The sequence below is a fragment of the Meriones unguiculatus genome, chromosome 17, assembly GCF_030254825.1.
Source record: "Meriones unguiculatus strain TT.TT164.6M chromosome 17, Bangor_MerUng_6.1, whole genome shotgun sequence".
NCBI classification, from domain to species: Eukaryota; Metazoa; Chordata; class Mammalia; order Rodentia; family Muridae; genus Meriones; species Meriones unguiculatus.
In genome coordinates, this window is record NC_083364.1 from 30,139,017 (window position 1) to 30,158,567 (window position 19,551).

At 39.0% G+C, this 19,551-nt stretch overlaps 1 protein-coding gene across 1 annotated transcript in view; it reads right to left on the reverse strand.

The window, feature by feature from the left end:
* Window positions 1-19,551, reverse strand: part of P3h2 (prolyl 3-hydroxylase 2) — a 150,966-nt gene that overhangs the window by 36,463 nt on the left and 94,952 nt on the right. Inside the window, exon 2 of the mRNA XM_060370154.1 lies at window positions 763-915. Within this exon, the coding sequence (XP_060226137.1) occupies window positions 763-915 (153 nt within the window). The remainder of the gene's footprint in view (window positions 1-762; window positions 916-19,551) is intronic.

The following is a 19,551-nucleotide window of genomic DNA, read 5'->3' on the forward strand; positions in this document are numbered from 1 at the left end:
TCCATTTTACCCTAGTCAGTATGGCTAACATTAAAAATAGCAAGAATAACAATGGCTGGTGTGGGGTGGGGTAAAGGGAAATCTTACACACTGTGGTGGGAGAGTAAACTGCTATAGCCACTCTGGAAATCAGTCAGGACTATATGATCTGGGTATGAATGAGTGACTATTGCATATTCTGGAATGGGGGAACCAGAGTCTTCAGTTGTGAGCCCACTGCTGGGCTGGCTAGTCTTCAACAGAAAGTCTCAGGTCAACTCAGGTCAACTCAGACTGACCTGGTTGAGCTGTGGGTCACAAAACAAACAGACATAAACATGAATGTGAGAAAGAGATTTGCAGGGAAGAGGGGCACCTAAGGTAAAAGGGAGATGATAAAAGTGATCCGTATGCATTATTTGTGTGAAACTGTCAAAAAATATATTATTAATTGAAAATATGGTTTGAAAAAGTGCTGAATAAGATCTGAGGCTTTTCAGACTGTGTAGATAACTTCATGGAGTCCTAGGCTTTACCATATTCTGATTTTCCTAAGTGAATTTCCAGTTCTCTCAACTTCAATTTTTAATTCCTGACATTTTAACTTGGAACATCAAATATTTTTACTTGTCATTACAATATTCCATCTGATAGTTTCGAGTGTATGAGAATTAGTGCACTCTGAGACTTGACTTGATACATCCACTATAAGATTGAGCTCTGGATCAATGAAACAGGTACAGTGAGCTTTGCGTAGCAGGGACAGTGGTCCCCAGAACTCACCAGGTGTGGCTTGGCTTCTCTATCTACCAGCTGGGAGGCTTCCATCCCTGCCGTCACTCTGTAGTCCTCTAGGTTCTGCTGCATTTCCATGTGTTCAGGGTTTGCCATGAAGAACGTGTGAGCTGCTTCCATGGCCTTTTCCAGCTGGTTAAGCTGTAAAAGAAAAGGACACAAGGAACTGTTGTGTAAACTTGACTCTGGAGAACTAAAGAGAGCAGTCCAAGGTCTCAAAGTAGAGAAGTAGCAAGGGCAGGATTCCAGGTAAACACACACACACAAACACTTTGTATATATAGATACAAATGCTTCTACTATACTGATTTCAACCCCAGCATTTTCAGTGCTGTTAACAAACTGTTCATAAAATTGTATGTGGATATTTTGGTCCCAGTGAAAGGAATAAATGGAGTTTGTTTTTAGTTTATTCTCTTCCCTTGTTTTTCTACAGATATGTGTCTTAAGGAAAGTTATCTGAACCCTTATATTTGGTTTATGTTCAATACAAACAATTTGGTAAGATTTTTGCCCTCTAGTTTACATTTCATTATTGGGATTTATACTTCCATGAAATACAGCTGTGATTTTTCTAAGTGATAGAACTGGGTAAATTTTCTCCACCAGATTAGGTTTTTTGTTTTTTGTTTTTTTTTTTTTTTTCTTTAGAGAATAAGTAACAAGTAGCTGAAAGATGTAAACTAATCCAATGCAAAAAAGAGGTTAACTTTGTAAGCTTGATTTTCAACAATGCAAAAGGGTGAATTATTTTTAGTTATCTGTGCAACTGCAGGAGTCCATGGATGCCAGAAGAGGGTGATAGAGCCCCTGGAGCTGGATTTGTAGATGGTAGAGAGCAGCCTGGCCTAGGTTCTGGAAACTAAACTCAGATCATCTACAACAGCTGTATATGTTCTTAACCATGGAGCCATTTCTCCAGCACCAAACCTGACAGATCTTGAATAATCACTGGCCAACATTCCTAAGCCTTTTTGTGCCATTTTTCATGGTCAAAATAAAGACATGTTTTTTAACTAAATGTTTTTTTAACATTTTGGCTTCTGCTCAAGACATGGGGAATTCTTACAGAAAAAAAAAGATTCACAATCTTCATATCAGAAAAATCAACATTTATATTAGTAATTTTGTTATAGTAAAACCCAATGAATATTTGATATATTATAAAGAATGAAAAAAGGAAACCACACTGTTATTGAATACATAAGTATGAGGTCATCCAACATCATAAAACCATTCAACTGAGTCTTTCTCTAACGAAGTAGCTATTCAGTGACTTAAAAAGCAGAAAGAAATAGGATGTTCCCAGCTTCCCAGCATTGTAAAATATACAAACAACCCACTTCACCACAGAAAATATATACTGCTCTAATTTATGACATGGTGTCCTTACTTTTGCCTGTTAATGGAGAAGTCTTTCATTTGCTCCCCTCCTTTCATATTATCTGTGTATCTTCTTTCTCTTAGATGTTACCCAAGGTTAGGTCTTGCCATCATAGTATGCAACCACAAATGTTTTGGCTGTCTATGTGACCGGTTTTGAATCTGCTCTCTTGTTCAATTCTCATTTTTCTCAATTTCTCCAACTGTAGTGCATAGAAATATAAAAAATACTTGGACATCTACATGGTGATATTTATATGGGAACTGAGAATAGAAGCAAGTTCTAAATTATGTATAAATCCAAAGTTATTGGTCAAATGAATATGGAGAAGGTTATTTAAACATTTTTGCTTTAGTCATGTAGCGAGCAAAGAATCTGCTCATTAAAACCTGCATAGCATAAGCGACTTGGTGGGATTCAATTGGTTTAACTGTGCTGTGTATGAATATGTTTCAGAAACAATCGCACATAATTTATAAGTGATCTATCAATTAAACTATGTGGGTTTGCTCTCATTATGAAAGAATATAAGGGATAGTGCCCAAAAGAACATCATTTATAAGGATACAGCATAGTTTTGTGCTCTACAGAAACTGCCTCTGGCTAACAGCCAAACTGCCAGTAATGAGTAAAACATATTAGCACCAACACAGTGTATTGGAAGCTTGAGGCACTAACAGTGACGGTACACAGTTTGACAGTCATGCTCCTCATTTTCCCACCCTTCCATTGGATCAGGCTCTCTCTATCCACTGATACAGAGAGTATTTGTCCATGAGTCTTTTCTTTTTGAAATCTAACTTGTCCTGTAAGGACAAGTTTGAATACTGCGTTTTCAACCTTATTGTGACAGCAAAAGAATCTCAATGTCATCTAATCCTTTTCCCTGCCCTGGGACTTACCATACTCTGCCCCACGACAGCTAAATATATCTACATCCCTATGAATGGCTTCTGTGGAAAAGAACCAATAACTTAACTCTCTTTCTTATTATTTTCTATCTACATAATTATCCATACAAAGAGAAAAAAGTGCTATCTTTAATACAAAAACAAGGTACAGGTGTTGGTGTACTTCACACACTCAGCAGTGCTAACAGCATGAAAATGTAACAAAAGCATCTCTGAAGTCACTGTGTACACTCAGGCTCCCAATGCGGACAACCACAGATAAACATGACTCCCGTAAATTGCCACTGGTGATGATAGAGTTTCTTTTCTTAAATTGATTGTAGTGGCTGTGTTTACTTGTTTTCCGTCTTTATAATCCATTACAGGACACACAATTCTCTCTCTCTCTCTCTCTCTCTCTCTCTCTGTGTGTGTGTGTGTGTGTGTGTGTGTGTGTGTGTGTGTGTGAAGGAGATTGTGTGACCTCACACCAAACCATAAAATTAATTCATGCGTGGGTCCTGGCTTTTAGGCTACAAACTATGTCTGTCAGAATATATAACTTCAACCACCAAATTAACTGTAGGCTTTATGTACTTGTACTTCATTTTATAGTTCATGCTAATAAATGTCTAAGTGATCATGTGTATGCTACACACAATGTCATTTATTGGGTGAAGATAAACAAGGTGCCATAAGCACCAGATTTTAGCTAAGGAATGAACTGCCCACCAAAACCAAACTGCATTTACAGAGCCCAGATTTCCTTTAAGATACAGTGATGACAAACCATGGAGAGGGGACTCTGATGTCATTCTGTGGACTAGAAAAAAAAAAAATAAACTGTGACTCGAAGAACAATTGAGGAAAGAGGGATGGTTGGACAAGAAGAGGTTACCTAACTTTTACCTAGCCCCTGAGCTGTGGGAAACGCGGGGAATGATGTCCTTTTGAATGTGTTGGCTTACTTTGCTCAGATCTTGAAGAACGAGGAAACCTGCCAGCCCAGAAGCCAGACAGCATGAGGTGGTCATGCTGTGTGGACAAAGAAATGAACTTTGATGAAAGGAGCACCAAGTAAACACTCAGGAGTCACTCTGCCACAGATCACCTCTCACGGTGATCCCAAAGACACTGCAGAACAGGCACTGAACTTGCACGCACCTTCAGAAGCCACCTAGCAGCCACAAAGAGACTTCGGACACGGCACCATGACACTGAAGAACTTGTAGATTAGAGCCAGACGGACAGGTCTCTTTAGTTTAACGCCTCTGTGGTTGTTGTTAAGCCACCTTGCCCAGATGAACTGTACAACGTACATGTAAATCCAGTAACCCAGTCACATACACATTCTTTATTTCATCTGCACACACATTTGTCAGATGCTTATTTTACACACTCTATTATAGCCGGAGAGAGTTGATGAAGAGATCCATGTGGTGTCGCCCAAAGGAAAAGAAAAAAAAAAGGTCCTGTTTTCTAGATTCTTCTTCCAAAAGAAGATAAATCTCAACTGATAATGCACGTAATTTATGACCTTGGGAGATCTCTCTGCAGTGTAGCTTCTGAGCTAAGAACTGAAAGTAGAGGATCCACTCATAAGAATAAGAGGAGAAACACCATCTCAGAGAAAGGACAGTGAAGATAGAGAAGGGGTCCTGAAGGAGAGAGGGGAAGCATGTCTTAAAAGCAGAGCAGAACTAAAAGAGGTAACATTGAGTAACCAGGCCAGATGGTGAGAACCTATCCTAAAGTGGATGCCATGCTAAGTGTAGCAGGAAGCTGACTATTAAAGAAATTCAAGAAGGGGTGTAACAAGATCTTGTACACATTTTCAAATGGTAACCAACTGGGGCTGCTATGTGGAGAAGAGATTTTGGGGACAGTCAGAAAAGCACTACAGCATCCCAGGTCAGGTCAGGGTTTTCTCAAACAAAGCAAGGCAGTAGGCGTTAAGCCACCATTCCCTCTTTCTCCCTCCACTTCTTTCTTTCCTCTTACTTCACCCACCCTGTCTATAACAACATTTTCAACTCTGGGATCAGACAGGATAAAAGGAAACAAAAATGTAAGCGTATGATTAGAAACAGCACAAGTGTGTGTGTGTGTGTGTGTGTGTGTGTGTGTAGGTTTGCTCACTGTACTCTGAGTTCTGGGGTTCTACTTGTTTCTGGCCCCCTAGCGCTGGAGTTTCAGAGCTACATCACCTGTCTAATTATTACACAAGTGCTGGGATCAAATTCAATTGGTCCTTGTGCATCGTTGGTAAGCAATTTATTGACTGAGCCACCTTTCCAACCCTGGCAGTCTTCACTTCTTTAATGATCCTACAAGATACAGATTGTGTCACAAGAGATTTTTTTATAAATATTTCATTTGCTAGTCTCCAAATTTACTTAAAATTCATATTGACCTAGGCTAATTTTCTTTTCCAGACCTTATAGGTAAATGCATACTTCCAAAACACTGAAAAAAATTAAACAAGCATTTAAAAAAAATAAAAATTTTGAAGTAAAATTGAGTAATTTGTTGGAGGTACTGAACTAAACTAACCTTTGTAGTCTAGTGAATGTAAAATGTTTAAGAGAACCACATCGTATATCATGAGAGCCCTGAAGATTTTATAGACTAGATTCACATATTTAGAGAATAAGAAAGCAACTATATGAAAAACTTCGTACTTTATTTTCTAGTGATGTTATTACTACAGTTTAAAAATTACCTACCTATGGAGTCATTTTCATAATTCAGTGCAAGAAATAATAACCTCTCCTGACAAATTTATAAAATTAATTTCAGCATATCCTGAGAACACATAATAACTTCTGTTGTTCTTTAGCTTTGACTTTAGGAAACTTAATACTGAAATTTGTAACACTAACAGTAAGTACAACATATTGAATTTGTAGCATAATGAGCTGAAAGTGGAGTATTTTTCCTGGAGTTACTGTATTTTTCCATTTCAAAATACAATTATCAAAATAGTTCCTTTACTAAGCAAGAAGGAGGACCCTGGATAAGATGATCAATCTTCATTCAGAAAGACAAATGGCATGGACATTGGAAGAGAAAGAAAACAGGGAACAGGACAGGAGCCTACCACAAAGGGACTCTGAAAGACTCTACCCTACAGGGTATCAGAGAAGATACTGAGACTCATAGCCAAACTCTGGGCAGAGTTCAGGAAATCTAATGAAAGAAGGAAGAGACAGAAAGACCTGGAGGGGACAGGAACTCCACAAGGAGAGCAACCAAACCAAACAATCTGGGCAGAGGGGTCTTTTCCGAGACTAATTCTCCAACCAAGGACCATGCATTGACATAATCTAGAACCCCTGCACAGATGTAGCCCATGGCAGTTCAGTGTCCAAGTGGGTTCCATAGTAATGAGAACAGGGACTGAATCTGACATGAACTCGGTGGCTGGCTCTTTGATCACCTCCCCCTGATGAGGGAGCAGCCTTACTAGGCCACAAAGGAAGACAATGCAGCCACTCCTGATAAGACCTGATAGACTAGGATCAGATGGAAGGGGAGGAGTACCTCCCTCCCACATCAGTGGACTTGGGGAGGGGCATGGGAAAAGATGAGAGATGGAGGGTGAGATTGGGAGGGGCTATAGTTGGGATACAAAGTGAATAAACTGCAATTAATAAAAAAAAACAAACAAATTAAAAAAAAGAATTACTGACCAAGCCACGCAAACATTCTAACTTTATAGGAGTTTCTGTTTACATCATCTTCCTGACCATTTCAGGGGCTCCGTCAGATGCATTCATACCTGAATGTTCTTCAGGCAGAGCTGTAAAGATCTTCTCTTTTCTTCCCCTCATGAACAGTTTAGTACATCCAATAAACTTCCTGGTGTTGAGCAACCATAATTACTTGCTTCCTAACCTGTGCTTGAGCAATAGATCATGTGGCCAGCTAAGTAAGGTATTATGACTCGGTTTATCTAATAAATCTTCTACTGTAGCCTAGCACTGACTCCCTTAAATAAAATAAGTTCACAGAGCACCAAGCACATTCTTACACACACACACACTCTCACACACACAGTCAGTCAGTCAGTCAGTGAAGTGCTTACCTCATGCAGATTAGTATAGTTAAAAACAGAAATCAACCTTGTATTACAAAGTGGGTAATTGATGACATGTAAATTAATATTAACACCTCCGATTTGGATGAGTCGTGCTTGAAAGTGATAAATAGTAAGTTTTATTTTAAACGGAAAAGAAAATAGTTGCTTTAGCCAGGAAACTCAAAGACCTTTTGTGTACAGGAATTATTTCAATTTCTAGAAGTTCTGTTTCTTTCCTACATTACATGTAGACTGTTCAGAAATTTCTGGTGTTGAAGTTCTCACAGTAACTCAGAAAGTAGGTGTCCACGCTAGTGTAGAAAATGAATTATCTTTATATTTATGGAATGTTAGTCTAGAATGTATCCATGGTTATGAGTAAATATTTAGGGCTTCCAAAATTCTATTTGGTGAGTGTTTAAGGGGGAAGGAGATTTCTGAAGAGTCAGTTTTCCCCTGTGGAATAAGTTGGAAAGGAAGGAGCTGTTTAAAGAACTTTCATCTGCCAACTTTCATCTGCTCTTCCCTCCCATTATTTAACATGCAGAGCCTGGGTAGTAGAAGCCTGCTGTTTTTACAATATGGTGAGGTCTGAAGCTTCCATGTTTGCATTAAACACTGATGGTGGCCCGCCACTGAGAATGAGATACCCTGTGAACTCATTTGAACCACAGACTCATCATCAGCTAAATTTTCTAGGAGGTTCTTACATAAAGGAGACCCATGTTCCTGGGCAATGCAAACATTAAGAGGCAGAACAAAAATGTTTTGAAGTTGAAACAAATTAAAGTTCAGAGTGTTAGCCAATATTGATCGCGCACTTAACTGGAAAACTTCCCTCAAGCCATCGGCAAGGTGTCTACATTCCTAACAACAACAACTACAAAAAGCAGCAAAAATGTGAATGGCAATTCGGCACAGAGGGCAGTGATCTGGCTTGGCAGTGGAATGTGGACCTGTCATACTGGCTTGGATACAGTGATATCAATCTGTGTGGTTTATTGGTATGAGACTGTCGGTTTTGGTTCTAAACATGAGGGCAGAGATGGAATGAGCAAGGAAGGAAGTGGGCATTCTAGTCTCTGTGGTGCTGGTCCAACAGTCTCCCTGGAGGCGCTAGAGGGTGACTAATCAGACAGTTTGGGCCAAGACCTCTCTGACACTTGTTTCCTGCTACTGTTCTTGGAAGCAAAACTTTAATGGTCTCTGGAAATTTCTTCTGGAAGTACATACAGCATATTTCATAACATACTTTGGTCAGTGTCCTGTGAATGATGTAGGAGTCGTAGCTTCAATGTACAAAGGATCTCACCTTAGTTTATTTTTTTTAATGTATTAGCAATCTGGTAACCATTTCTACTTTATCAGAACTGGACTCCTCTGATCATGACAATGACAAGGAAAATATAGTTGTAAGGTTGTTAATAATAACTGATTCTTGTATATTGTAGTATGGTTTGCAACACACATTAAAACGAAACTAAAAATAGTCACTTACTGGGTAACCGCCAGTAGGAATAATATGAAATTTTTCAAGAATCTAGGAGATTCTAGCCTGAATCTGAAATCAGGAGTATCTATTCAAAAGGCACTTATATAAACATATAAAATTCTTGGCCCCCAGTAGAAAATTGCGCTGAGGTGAAGTGATTCCTGATAAACTTCATGGTATTGTGGGTATGGTTTTTCCTGATGATGAGTAGAGACTCATGTTATCTTTCTCTGGTGACCCACTGAGGAGTTCTGGTCAGAGCTTTAGTAGAGCCAAAACCCAGTTCTTTGCTTGCTCACTCTGAGTCATACTTTGCACATATTAGCATACATATCACATCTCCCTGAAAACACACAACAAAGTCGCAGTGTCTTAGCTGGGTCTACTTTGATGGACAATCACCTGTGGATCTCATTTCTGACACACTCCTTGAAAACCAACAGTGTAGTAACTTCACACTGACTTGGTACTGGTTTTTCTGGTCTTGAGATTATTTTGAAAACAAATCAAAAGGTTTTTGTTGTTGCTGGTGGTGGTTTACTTATTTTAATGTGCCTGTGGGATTGTTCTGTGAAACGACACAGTGATAGGCTTAATTCCTTGTCCTGGTCAAGAAGAAATGGGGAGTTGAGAAGTAGAGAGCCAACTGCAGGCTTATTGTCCCTATTTTTCCCGTAACCACCTGGGATTCTCTAAGAGCATTACAAAGGGAGCCTGTGGGCCAGGGAAAATAAACAACCAGTTGGACACTGGTCTGCTGAACATTGTAGCTGTAGTAGAACAACACTGGGATTGTTGTCAACATCATCACTTGGAAAGTCCTTGAGGGTTTGTGAATATACAAACAAATTCATCATTACAATTTATAATGTGTTCGACTCCCTATTTCACAAAGAAAATTTAATATTCCCCCTCACCTATCCCCGTAGAGAAATGCAGGCCATGTAAGCCAATAAATCCAAAGTTTTTCCACATCATATCCCTTTGGTAAGACAAACATGCCAAAATCTTCCATGAAATATAAACCTTTGTTCTTACAGGAGTGGTGAGATTCCCTTCAAAACTAATTTCCAAGCACTCATTTCAGCTCATACAAAGGAATTCACCAAGGCTGACAGCCAAAGAGAGATTCATTTCCAGACCCCTCTTGGAGAAAACTTCCAGAAGATTCCGAGGTCCTTCTGAGAATATCATGATGCCTGGGGTGTGTTCCCAACCTGCTGGGCCATGTGGTCTCACTAAGGAATTGGGGTCCATGACAGAGAGTCTCAGTGTTCCCTAAATGCCTCTAGCTTTACATCTGTTGCTTTCCAGGCATCTGGTCATAGCAATGACCTTCAGGCTGGGGAGTAAATGAAACATCCCCACCATATCTGCAGGAGATATACCAATGAAGTATTCCTACCATATCCACAGGTTATATATAAATACAAGTATACACCGTACTTCAGCCAACAGAATATACTGGAAAGAAAACTGAAGACTATCTGAGAATGTTATATTTTAGAAAATATACCTATGATCTAAACATGAGAGATAACGTTAATTCTGTCACTGCTCTCACAAACATTGACTCCTAATAAGCTTACAGAAACTGGCCTGAAAGTCTTTTCAATGATATAGTCCCACAGGCCCACTGACAGGTAGTATAAGATTTGTCCCAAAAACTGGTGACAGGACCATAATTAGGATCCACATATTTGGGCTGGAAAGATGGCTCAGAGAGTAAAGGCGTCGGCCACTGGCCACCAAGCCTGGAAAACTGGTATTTGATCCCTGAGAGTCACGTGGTAGAAGGAGAGAACCAATACCAGAAAGTTGTCCTTGGACTTCCCCATGCATGCACGCCATGGCAAACATTTTCCCCACCACTACCTCCATATACACACAAAATAAAAATGGGGGGGGGACTTTAACTAAAATATACATTCACAAATGCATAATCTGGATTTTATTCACTCTTCTCTCAAACTCAGGGTGACTTAATGCAGATTTCACCCATGTAGCAAGGTGTTTTCAGCAAAAGAACTGATAGCTTTTTTGAATATAAATGCTGTTGCGAATATAAAATGAATGCGATATGGTTGTACAAGTTACGTTTTAATGCTGCCATCAAATACCATGACCAAAAGTGACTCATAGAAGAAACAGTTTATTTTGGTTTACTATTACAAAGGGAAAGTTCATATTGGGCAGGAAGGTATGGCAGCAGGTAGGAAGGGCAAGAAGCTGAGGGGGCAAAGCTTTATCACACACAGAAAGCACACAGCAAACAACAAATACAATGAGGCTACAAAGCCACAAAGCTCACCCAAATTGAGTACTTTCTCCTAAAGGTAATATAATCGCTTCAAATAGCACCACCAATTGGGTATCCAGTGTTTAAAAACACAAGCCTATTGATAGCATTTTTCATTCAAACTGCAACAATGGTCTTAGTCTTTTATTAGATACAATCCCATTAGGAATACATAGGGTTAAGGAGATGACTCTAGCGAGAAAGTGTTTACAGCTCAAGTATTTCATGCTAAAGCATGGACCCCTGGTACCCTTGAAGAAGTAATTCAGGCCTAGTGCCCATCTGAGACACTATCACTCAGAGCCAAAGAAATGGGTCATAGGGGTAGGGTGAGTAGCTAGATTAGCTGGCACTGGTGAATTCTGGGTAGATGTAGAGACTCCAATTCAATAAATAAAGTGAAGAGTGATTGAGAAACACACCCAACCTAAACTTTGGGCTGCGCATACAGTCTCATAGGTGCACATGGTCCTGTATACACATACATGTCGACATACATGAGAAGCACACACACATACTCCAAAGAGTGAGAGAGAGAAAGAAAGAAGGAAAGAAAGAAAGAAACAAAGAAAGAAAGAAAGAAAGAAAGAAAGAAAGAAAGAAAGAAAGAAAGAAAGAAAGAAAGAAGAAGAAGAAAGAAAGGAAAGGAAGAAAGGAAAGGAAGGAAAAGATAAGGCTGTACACTGTATAGAATCAGTGGCAATGAATAGCCAGCCACCAATATTGTTGCAGACAGAAATCTCAAGACATAGTAACCTTCATGGATTGGCCTCACTGGAAGGCAGCACAGGTTAAGGGTCTGGAAGAACAGAAACTGTGTAGGTACATTAGCAACAGAACATGAAGAACAACTGGAGTGATGCACATTAGTGAATGAAATAGTGTTTTTGCACAGTCGTATGAAGTTCTGTTAAATGCACCTAGATAATTGAAATCACTGCCCACAAAGCTAAGCTATTTGAGGTTTCATTCCTGGAATGAAACCTTGGTCGATGTATGAGTGTGTGTATATATATATATATATATATATATATATATATATATGTATGTATGTATACACACACATACGGAAAAGAGTGTGATCACGAACAATATATCCTGTTTCATCTTTTAAAAGGCTTTAAAAATATAAACTAATTTTGCTGGCTAGTTAATGTCAGCTTGATACACAAACTAGAGTTATCTGAAAGGAGGGAATCGCCATTGAGAAAATGCCTCTGTAAGATCTGGCTGTAAGGCATTTTCTTAACTAATGATTGATGTGGGAGGGCCCAGCCCATTGTTGATGATGCCATTCCTGGGCTGGCCATCCTGGGTTCTGTAAGTAGGCAAGCTGTCTTCTTCTTCATGGTATTTCATCATAGCAATAGAAACCCTAATTAATGCACTAATATACCAGGTCCTGCTATGGAAAGCTTCATCTCTTGTCAGGTGAAGAGACTGAGACGGGGGCTACCTGATCAACTTGATATTCTTTGAGTTTTGGGAAGAGTCTACCTACCACAGGATTAACTGGGAGAAGAATAAGTTTGGAGGAAATGAGCCCTCTTGGGAAAAATAACTGGAATTCCCCTCCCAAAAACAAACAAACAAACAAAAAACCCCAGCAGGTTAGCCAAAACAAATGTCGAATCAAGGGTAGCTTTAAATTTTCAAAAGTAATCAACTAGGAATAGGGAGGTAATGGCAAAGAGATTAAAGAGTTTTGTATGGTTTCACAGTTTGTGGATCAAAGAGATTCATCATTTTATTTTGACTAAGCTTATGCTTGATGCCATGTGGAGACATTCAAAGGAGTGGTGGGTTTGTTGTTGTTTTTAGCTCTTAGTAACATTGATCTGGTCACTTGAGTACCAGCAAGTATTCACTTGAGAAGACTTGAAGTTTCTGAACCAAAGGACAGCAGATTAGAAAATCTTCGAAGTTGAGGATCTAATCAGTGGTGACTCATGTGACAGTATGACCCAGGAAGTAAAAATGACTGGAGACTTACAGATAGTTCTTATCTTGCTAAGTATACCCCCCATGACGAAAGACCTACAACATTTTATCATTAATAAATAAAGTATAAAATAAACTTGTAAGTGAAACATTTCTTGAGGGCAGGGCATCTGGAGTCTTCATTGTACTGTACTGTGAATTTTCATAAGGACAATAATATAGTCCACATTTTTCTAACCCTTTTGGCCAAAAGCTCCTGTTTGCTTCAGAGTATCTCAGAAGACTAATCAAGTTTCTGAGACTCTATTTGACTAAGAAAAATGTCACTAGTTTGAAGAATGGCCTCAATTATAAAACCATCACTAAATTGATACCAGAACCCTAAAATGTGCTATAGGGTCACTTGGCAAGCATCTGGGGCACCTTTTCCCGCACCTAAGCTAAAGTGATTTGGGACAACTGAAGGTCTGAGAAGGAAGAACCCTATGACCCTGTGCATCCTGACCATGGAGCTGGAACCCATCATCTTTCTTCTGCTTCCAAAGCCAGTGATGATTGTAGGATAAGATGACATCTAAGACAAAATGGCAAAACAGCCTTTTTCATCGGGCAAGAGATATCCACCCTTTTAAACCACTGAATGTATTTAAAAGCTATACCTAAAATATATCCCTTGAAAGCCAATGATGGTCAGAATAAGCCAAATTGAAGCTTTCCATATACTGCCTAGAATAAGCCAAATTAAAGCTGCAAAGTGGTTGCAAATGAATATAAAAAAGAAGTGTGGGAGTGTTCAAATTAAGAGGCTGGTTTGAATTTATTTAAGAAAAAAAAAAAAAACAAAAAGAATAAGCCAGGAAAAATTTATATCAAACAGACTGTGAAATTATATTGAGTAGTTAAAAAAAAAAAACTTAGGGTTTTTTATTTTGATTTGTATACACTGTGGGTTGACATTGCTTCACTTTGCCCTTGAAATGTGAAACTGTAGAAGTTAGCTGCTGGATGTTTGGGTTTGGCTAAGAAAAGTTTGCCATTCTAGAGTTCCAACTTTATCCATGGTACTACTGACTGTGTATTCCAGATGTTCTGAGGTGCAGTCACAACTTCATCTTTGAATTCAAACTGGTCTACATTTAAGAAAGGTCCTGTGCTGCAACTGGGTGGATAGGATGGTGTGACATTATGTTTAAATTTTCTCTTATATGCTAAGAGACCTAACCTCACAGATAAGGTTTTTTTTTTGTTTTTGTGGTTGTTGGTCATTTGTTTAATTATAGCTTTAAACCTTTATTCGGAAGTTATATGAGGCATATGTTTTTCTTCCTGTTAGCAGAAGAACAATACAGGAGAGAGAGGTCCACAGTGAAAATAGGGTAGGGTATTCTGCAGTAGTTTGTGCCAATGGCAAATTAGCATCCACAATATCAATACACACAAACTTAAACAAATAAAGCAGACTCTTAGAAATAAGCAGTCACATTTTTTTTCATACCTGGGAGCTCTGGCTGCAGCTAAACTTCTTACATGTAAATCAAAGAGTTAACCTTCCAATCACCTACTACAGTAGTCTCATTTCACCATCCATAACAAGGTAAATAATACATCTTGAGGTTGCTTAAGACTTAAGCCTGATATCCTTCTCTCTATTTAGCCTGTTCGTTTAACATTCCTATAAAAGAATAACGCAACAAATCAACATTTCATATGCAATCAACTTTTTTAAGGGGCTAGAGAGGCTCAAGGCAGGGTCTCGCTGTGTAGCTTTGGATTTCCTGGACCAGGCTGGCCTTGAATTCATGTTTTCCTAATTTCATCCTTGTTCATTTCTGTCTCTCTCCTACCTGCTTTCTTTCTTCCCTTCCCCACTCCCTCCCTCACTTAATTCTTCCTTCCTTCCTTCATCATACCCCCATCTTTTTTATAACACATTAAGTCCCATTTGTGCCTATATGTGCATGGGTCTAGGGCACATGCAATGGCGCATGGGAAATCTATCAGTGACCACATACTCAAAACAGACATGAGTTTCAGAGGGCACAGGTATGCCTTGCTGTACATTTGAGACCAGAAAACAATATGTAGAAGTTGTTCCTCTTCTACTACCTGTTTCAAAAGATCAACCTTAGGTCCATCTATTTTGATGGCAAGTGCCCTTACCTAGGTTCTGTAAGCACAATCACACTTTCCAGCCAGGTAGAGACATGTCAATTCCTGGTGGTCTTTGGGGGTCTCATGAATTGGGCATAACATTTGGGAGCTCGTCCCAGGGCCCCTAAGACTCCAGGACCCTGACCCAGAGGGTTTATGCTGGCAGTGTCTAAGTGTCTCTGTGCAGTGTCTGTGCGTGCATGTAATTTCTGTCCCCTATTCAGAAAATTCCTCAAGGTGTCCATATCTGAGGGCAGCATGAGATGATTAAAGCAGAAGCACTGGCAATCACTGCTGCCAAAGTCAGGGGAACTCTCAGCTTCATCAGTTTTTTGGTGGGTAGAGTCCCGCCATGGGGAGGTGGTTCAGAACCACCCACTGCTCTGGAGATCCTGTGGCAGGGAAACCAGAACAGGAATCTGAAGGTCTGTGGGTTTGAGCTTCAGTTCCAATATGGCTACACGGCCACTCAGTCAGTGTCTATATTTCTGTTTTAGAAACCTCTTTGGGTCAGACATTCTGCCTTTCCTGTAGGAGGAACCTGTTTCCGTGTGCATTTGTCTGTCTGTTTTGTTCCTTGTGTTTGTGAATCCTTATTGGACTATGACTGACAATATGGGACAGACTTCCTCTAATCTCTCCCTGTTTCTTCCGACCCTTCCACGAGTACACCGTAACCCCTCCCCATGTCCTGCTGCAGCAGAATCACCAGTGCTCTGGTGGAGAACGAGAATGCAATGGTGGGGTCAGAAGTGAAATTGTTTGACCTTTGCCGGACACACTTCCACGGTCTCCATCATGGCGGCTCGCAGCAACCACCTCCAGAAAGGCTGGGAAAGCCCTGTTGGGGAAGGTGGCTGGGGGGTGGGGAGCAGCATCACCCATGGCACCCAACCATCCTGCCCTGAGTGTTACAGCCCTCAGGCAAGTAGTGCTCAAATGAGAGACCAAAGAATTTACAATTTGCTTTTTGGGGGGTATTAGTTTGGTGTTTGGAGCACAGGCCTAGGTGAAGGCCAGCCAGATGAAGACATGTCCAGCCACCTGGGGAAAGGTAATAGCTTTACTGCATTCTTTTCCTGCCCACTAGAGATACAGTTGCTAGGAAACCAGCCCAGATGGACAGGCCAGAACGGTTTATGGTCTTGGTGCCTAAAGTAAACCAATCATTTCTAAAGTCAATTTCCCTTACCCAATCATATAATGCCGAAGCATGTAACTCCCTGCTTGCATTTTTTCCCTTTAAAAACCTTGTTCCCCTAGACCACGAGGCTGCACTGTTCTTCTTCAACCAGGGAGACTGCTGCCACCCAGGTTCAAGCTTGTAATAAAAGATTGACATGTATTTGCAGCAGAGTCAATTCCTGGTAGTCTTTCAGGGTCTCAGAAACTGGGCAATTATGAGCAATCAACTTTTATAACCTAAATAATGCACAGCTCTAATTTTAAATTATGTATGTTCCATACCCCTGACCCAAGAATAGTGTGTGTGTATTTGTATGTGTGTTATAATAGTTGTTTGCTGAAAACAAGAAAATTAAGGTCTAAAGCAATCTTATAAAACAAATGTCCACTATAAATGTTGGAAGCATCATTTCAAAACTGTTAATAATATTTGTTTGCTTGTTATCTGGGTCAGTTGGAATCAGTTGGGGGCAGTGACTTAATATCTTATAAATCTCTGTTAAATATTTCTGTAATGAGCCCCTTATTCCTTCTCCATGTGCTAGATGTGATCATATTTCATTGTATACATGTATGAAATTCTCAAAAGTAAAAGAAAGTAAATAAAAGTTAAAAAAAAAACACTTAAGCAAAAAAAAATGTGATTCTAGTTGGAAATGAGACTTTTATAGAGGAAGAGACACTATAGTGGATCCTAATCTAATCTCTCTAGTATTTTTTTATAATAACTTGAAAAACATTTTATTGACAAGCTCTCAATATAGTTGCAACATATTGCAGTGTTATTTCATTTGATTGTTAGAATTTATGTCTCTAGTTCAATATACTCACAATTGTTGTGGTTTCTTGTTCTTGTTATTTTTTTTCCATCTTGAAAAACTTTCTCAGAAAATTGGGAATAGCATTATTTCAGAATCTAGCTATACCACTCCCGGGCATATACCCAAAAGATGTTCCACCATTCAACAGAGACATTTGCTCAACTATGTTCACAGCAGCATTATTTCTAATAGCCAGAATCTGGAAAAAAATCTAGATATCTAGTATTTGTATAAAGGAAAGCATAGCACAGGAAAAGCTGTAGGCACAGAGGTGCCTACAGCCAGGAAGGACTAGGTCTGGTCCCAGTGAAAATGGCAGCACCCATGAGCAATGGAGAGGGCTAGAGAAAAGCCACTCCTGATACCCCAATGTCGAACTTCTACCTTTACACCTGTAAGAAACGAGACTGTTGTTTAAGCCATGCAATGTATGCACTCTGATACGGTAAACATAACATGTTTATCAGAAACAATGGGCTACATTTAAAACTGAAAATGATGGTGAGTCTTCCATCAATAACTTCATTTGCAGTTGAGGAAGGTAAAATAATATGTAATTGAATCCGACTTTAAATAACACTGTCTTGTACCAGAACTCAACCTGTATATACTGATTAAATACTACTGTCTCGTACTGGAATTCAGCCTAAATTTAATTCAGAATTTAAATACTACTTCTTGTACCAGAACTTAGCCTATAACCTGTATACTATATTCTCCCAATGATATGATCAACTACAAAGCTGGCAATATAATTATGACATGCTAATTTTTTGTGTGATATATATACGTCATATTTAGTGCTGGATTTCCTAACAACATTTTTTAAAAATATATAATGTGCTTTGAACATGTTCCTCTCACACTCCCCCACCTTCACCTTCTAGCTCTGCTTTCCTCTAGTCTGTCGTATTTTTCTGTTCCCCAATGATTTTCACTTTTAGTTTCATGTCTTCTACACATACATGAAATTATGAATTTATAGTAAGTCAAGGATCCACAAATGAGGGAAAATCTGGGGTATTTGTCCTGTGACTGACTTAATTCATTTAAAATGACAATCTCCAGTTGGTCAAATTTTTCTACAAGTGACATAACTTTGTTTTTCTTAGTGGTTTAATAAAAATCCATTGTATCTATAACTCATGTTCTTAGTTCAGAGTTCATTCTACAAAGGCATCCTCAAGTGGCTTTGGTAGAACCATTATGTTAAAACATCAAGAGATAAAGTTGGGGGAAGGATGCAAATGAAAATTAAAATATCTATTTTCCTTTATAATCTCTCAGAATGAGGGGAGATGAAAGGCCAGATAAAAATTCTCTTGTAGGCATTCTGGAGTGATACATCTGTTTTTTATTTGTGCTTTTTAAAATTCCCTTTTTGACTTATTCTAAAAATGCGTTTAATCAAGACCCTCTTCTAGGCACTTCTTTTCATTTTATTCTAAATGATTTTTCTGGTATGGAGATTCTCCCAAGGGAAAGATACTCTCTCTACATCGATTTTGATCAAGTTCCTGAAAAATGTTGAAACCCAGAGCTTCAAGAAAGAAGAGAGAAATTAGCCTGGAAAATGTCATCTTAATTTTATAAATGGCATCTTAATTTTTATAAGACCCTGTAGAAGCTTATAATTAAATTAAAATGATTTTTAATAGGGGTGGACTAAATTAAGTAAGACATAATCATACTGTCCCCTGAGAATGAGACATGAAGAACTTCATGTCATGCTTTTCATCAGAAAAAACAGACTGCATGACAGTCTGTGTAGAATCATCCCAGTTATATGATAGAAATTCCAAAGAACATGTTTTCACTCTAATGCTAATAGCTGAATACATGCATGGAGACTGGGACTTGCTAACTAATCTATATCTGTATTTGAAGGCCACGCATAAGATCTATGACTGTCGTATGAAGCAAACAAAGTGAATGTAGAATACATATATAAATAAAGGGGTAAATCAATCATGAGTTTTTGTATGAAAATGTTTCAGGAATACTGAGGGAAAGGTAGTACCTTGGAAGAAGGTCCAGCCTTGATGCAAACAGATATGGTTTACATGACTTGTGTAAGACAAGCATGCAAAACCAGTGAAATTATACAGGGTGGTAGTGGTAGGGTTGAGGTGTGTGTGTGTGTGTGTGTGTGTGTGTGTACCTAAATAAACAAAAAACAAACAAAAGAGCATAGGGAATTTTCTTGTGAACTCATGTTCCCATTAATCTATTTAGTAAATAACAGCCAGCCCCCTGAAGATGAATGAAGTTTAAACTCCTTTGCATTGTTCACAAGTTTCTCCCTTTCTGGGCTAGTTTACCTGCTCTGCTTTAATCCTCTCTTACTTTCCACACTCACTAAGGTCTCATTGAATTTTGAACCAGTCTCCACTCTCAGTTTAAGTGTCCATTCTCTTGGAAAAATATCCCTTCCAATTCTCAGCTTTGCATTCTTCACTTGCCCTTAATGGTTAGCTTTGACATTGCTTCCTCTGCTATGCCTTTCACTAATGTGTAAGTCCTATCATCTGTT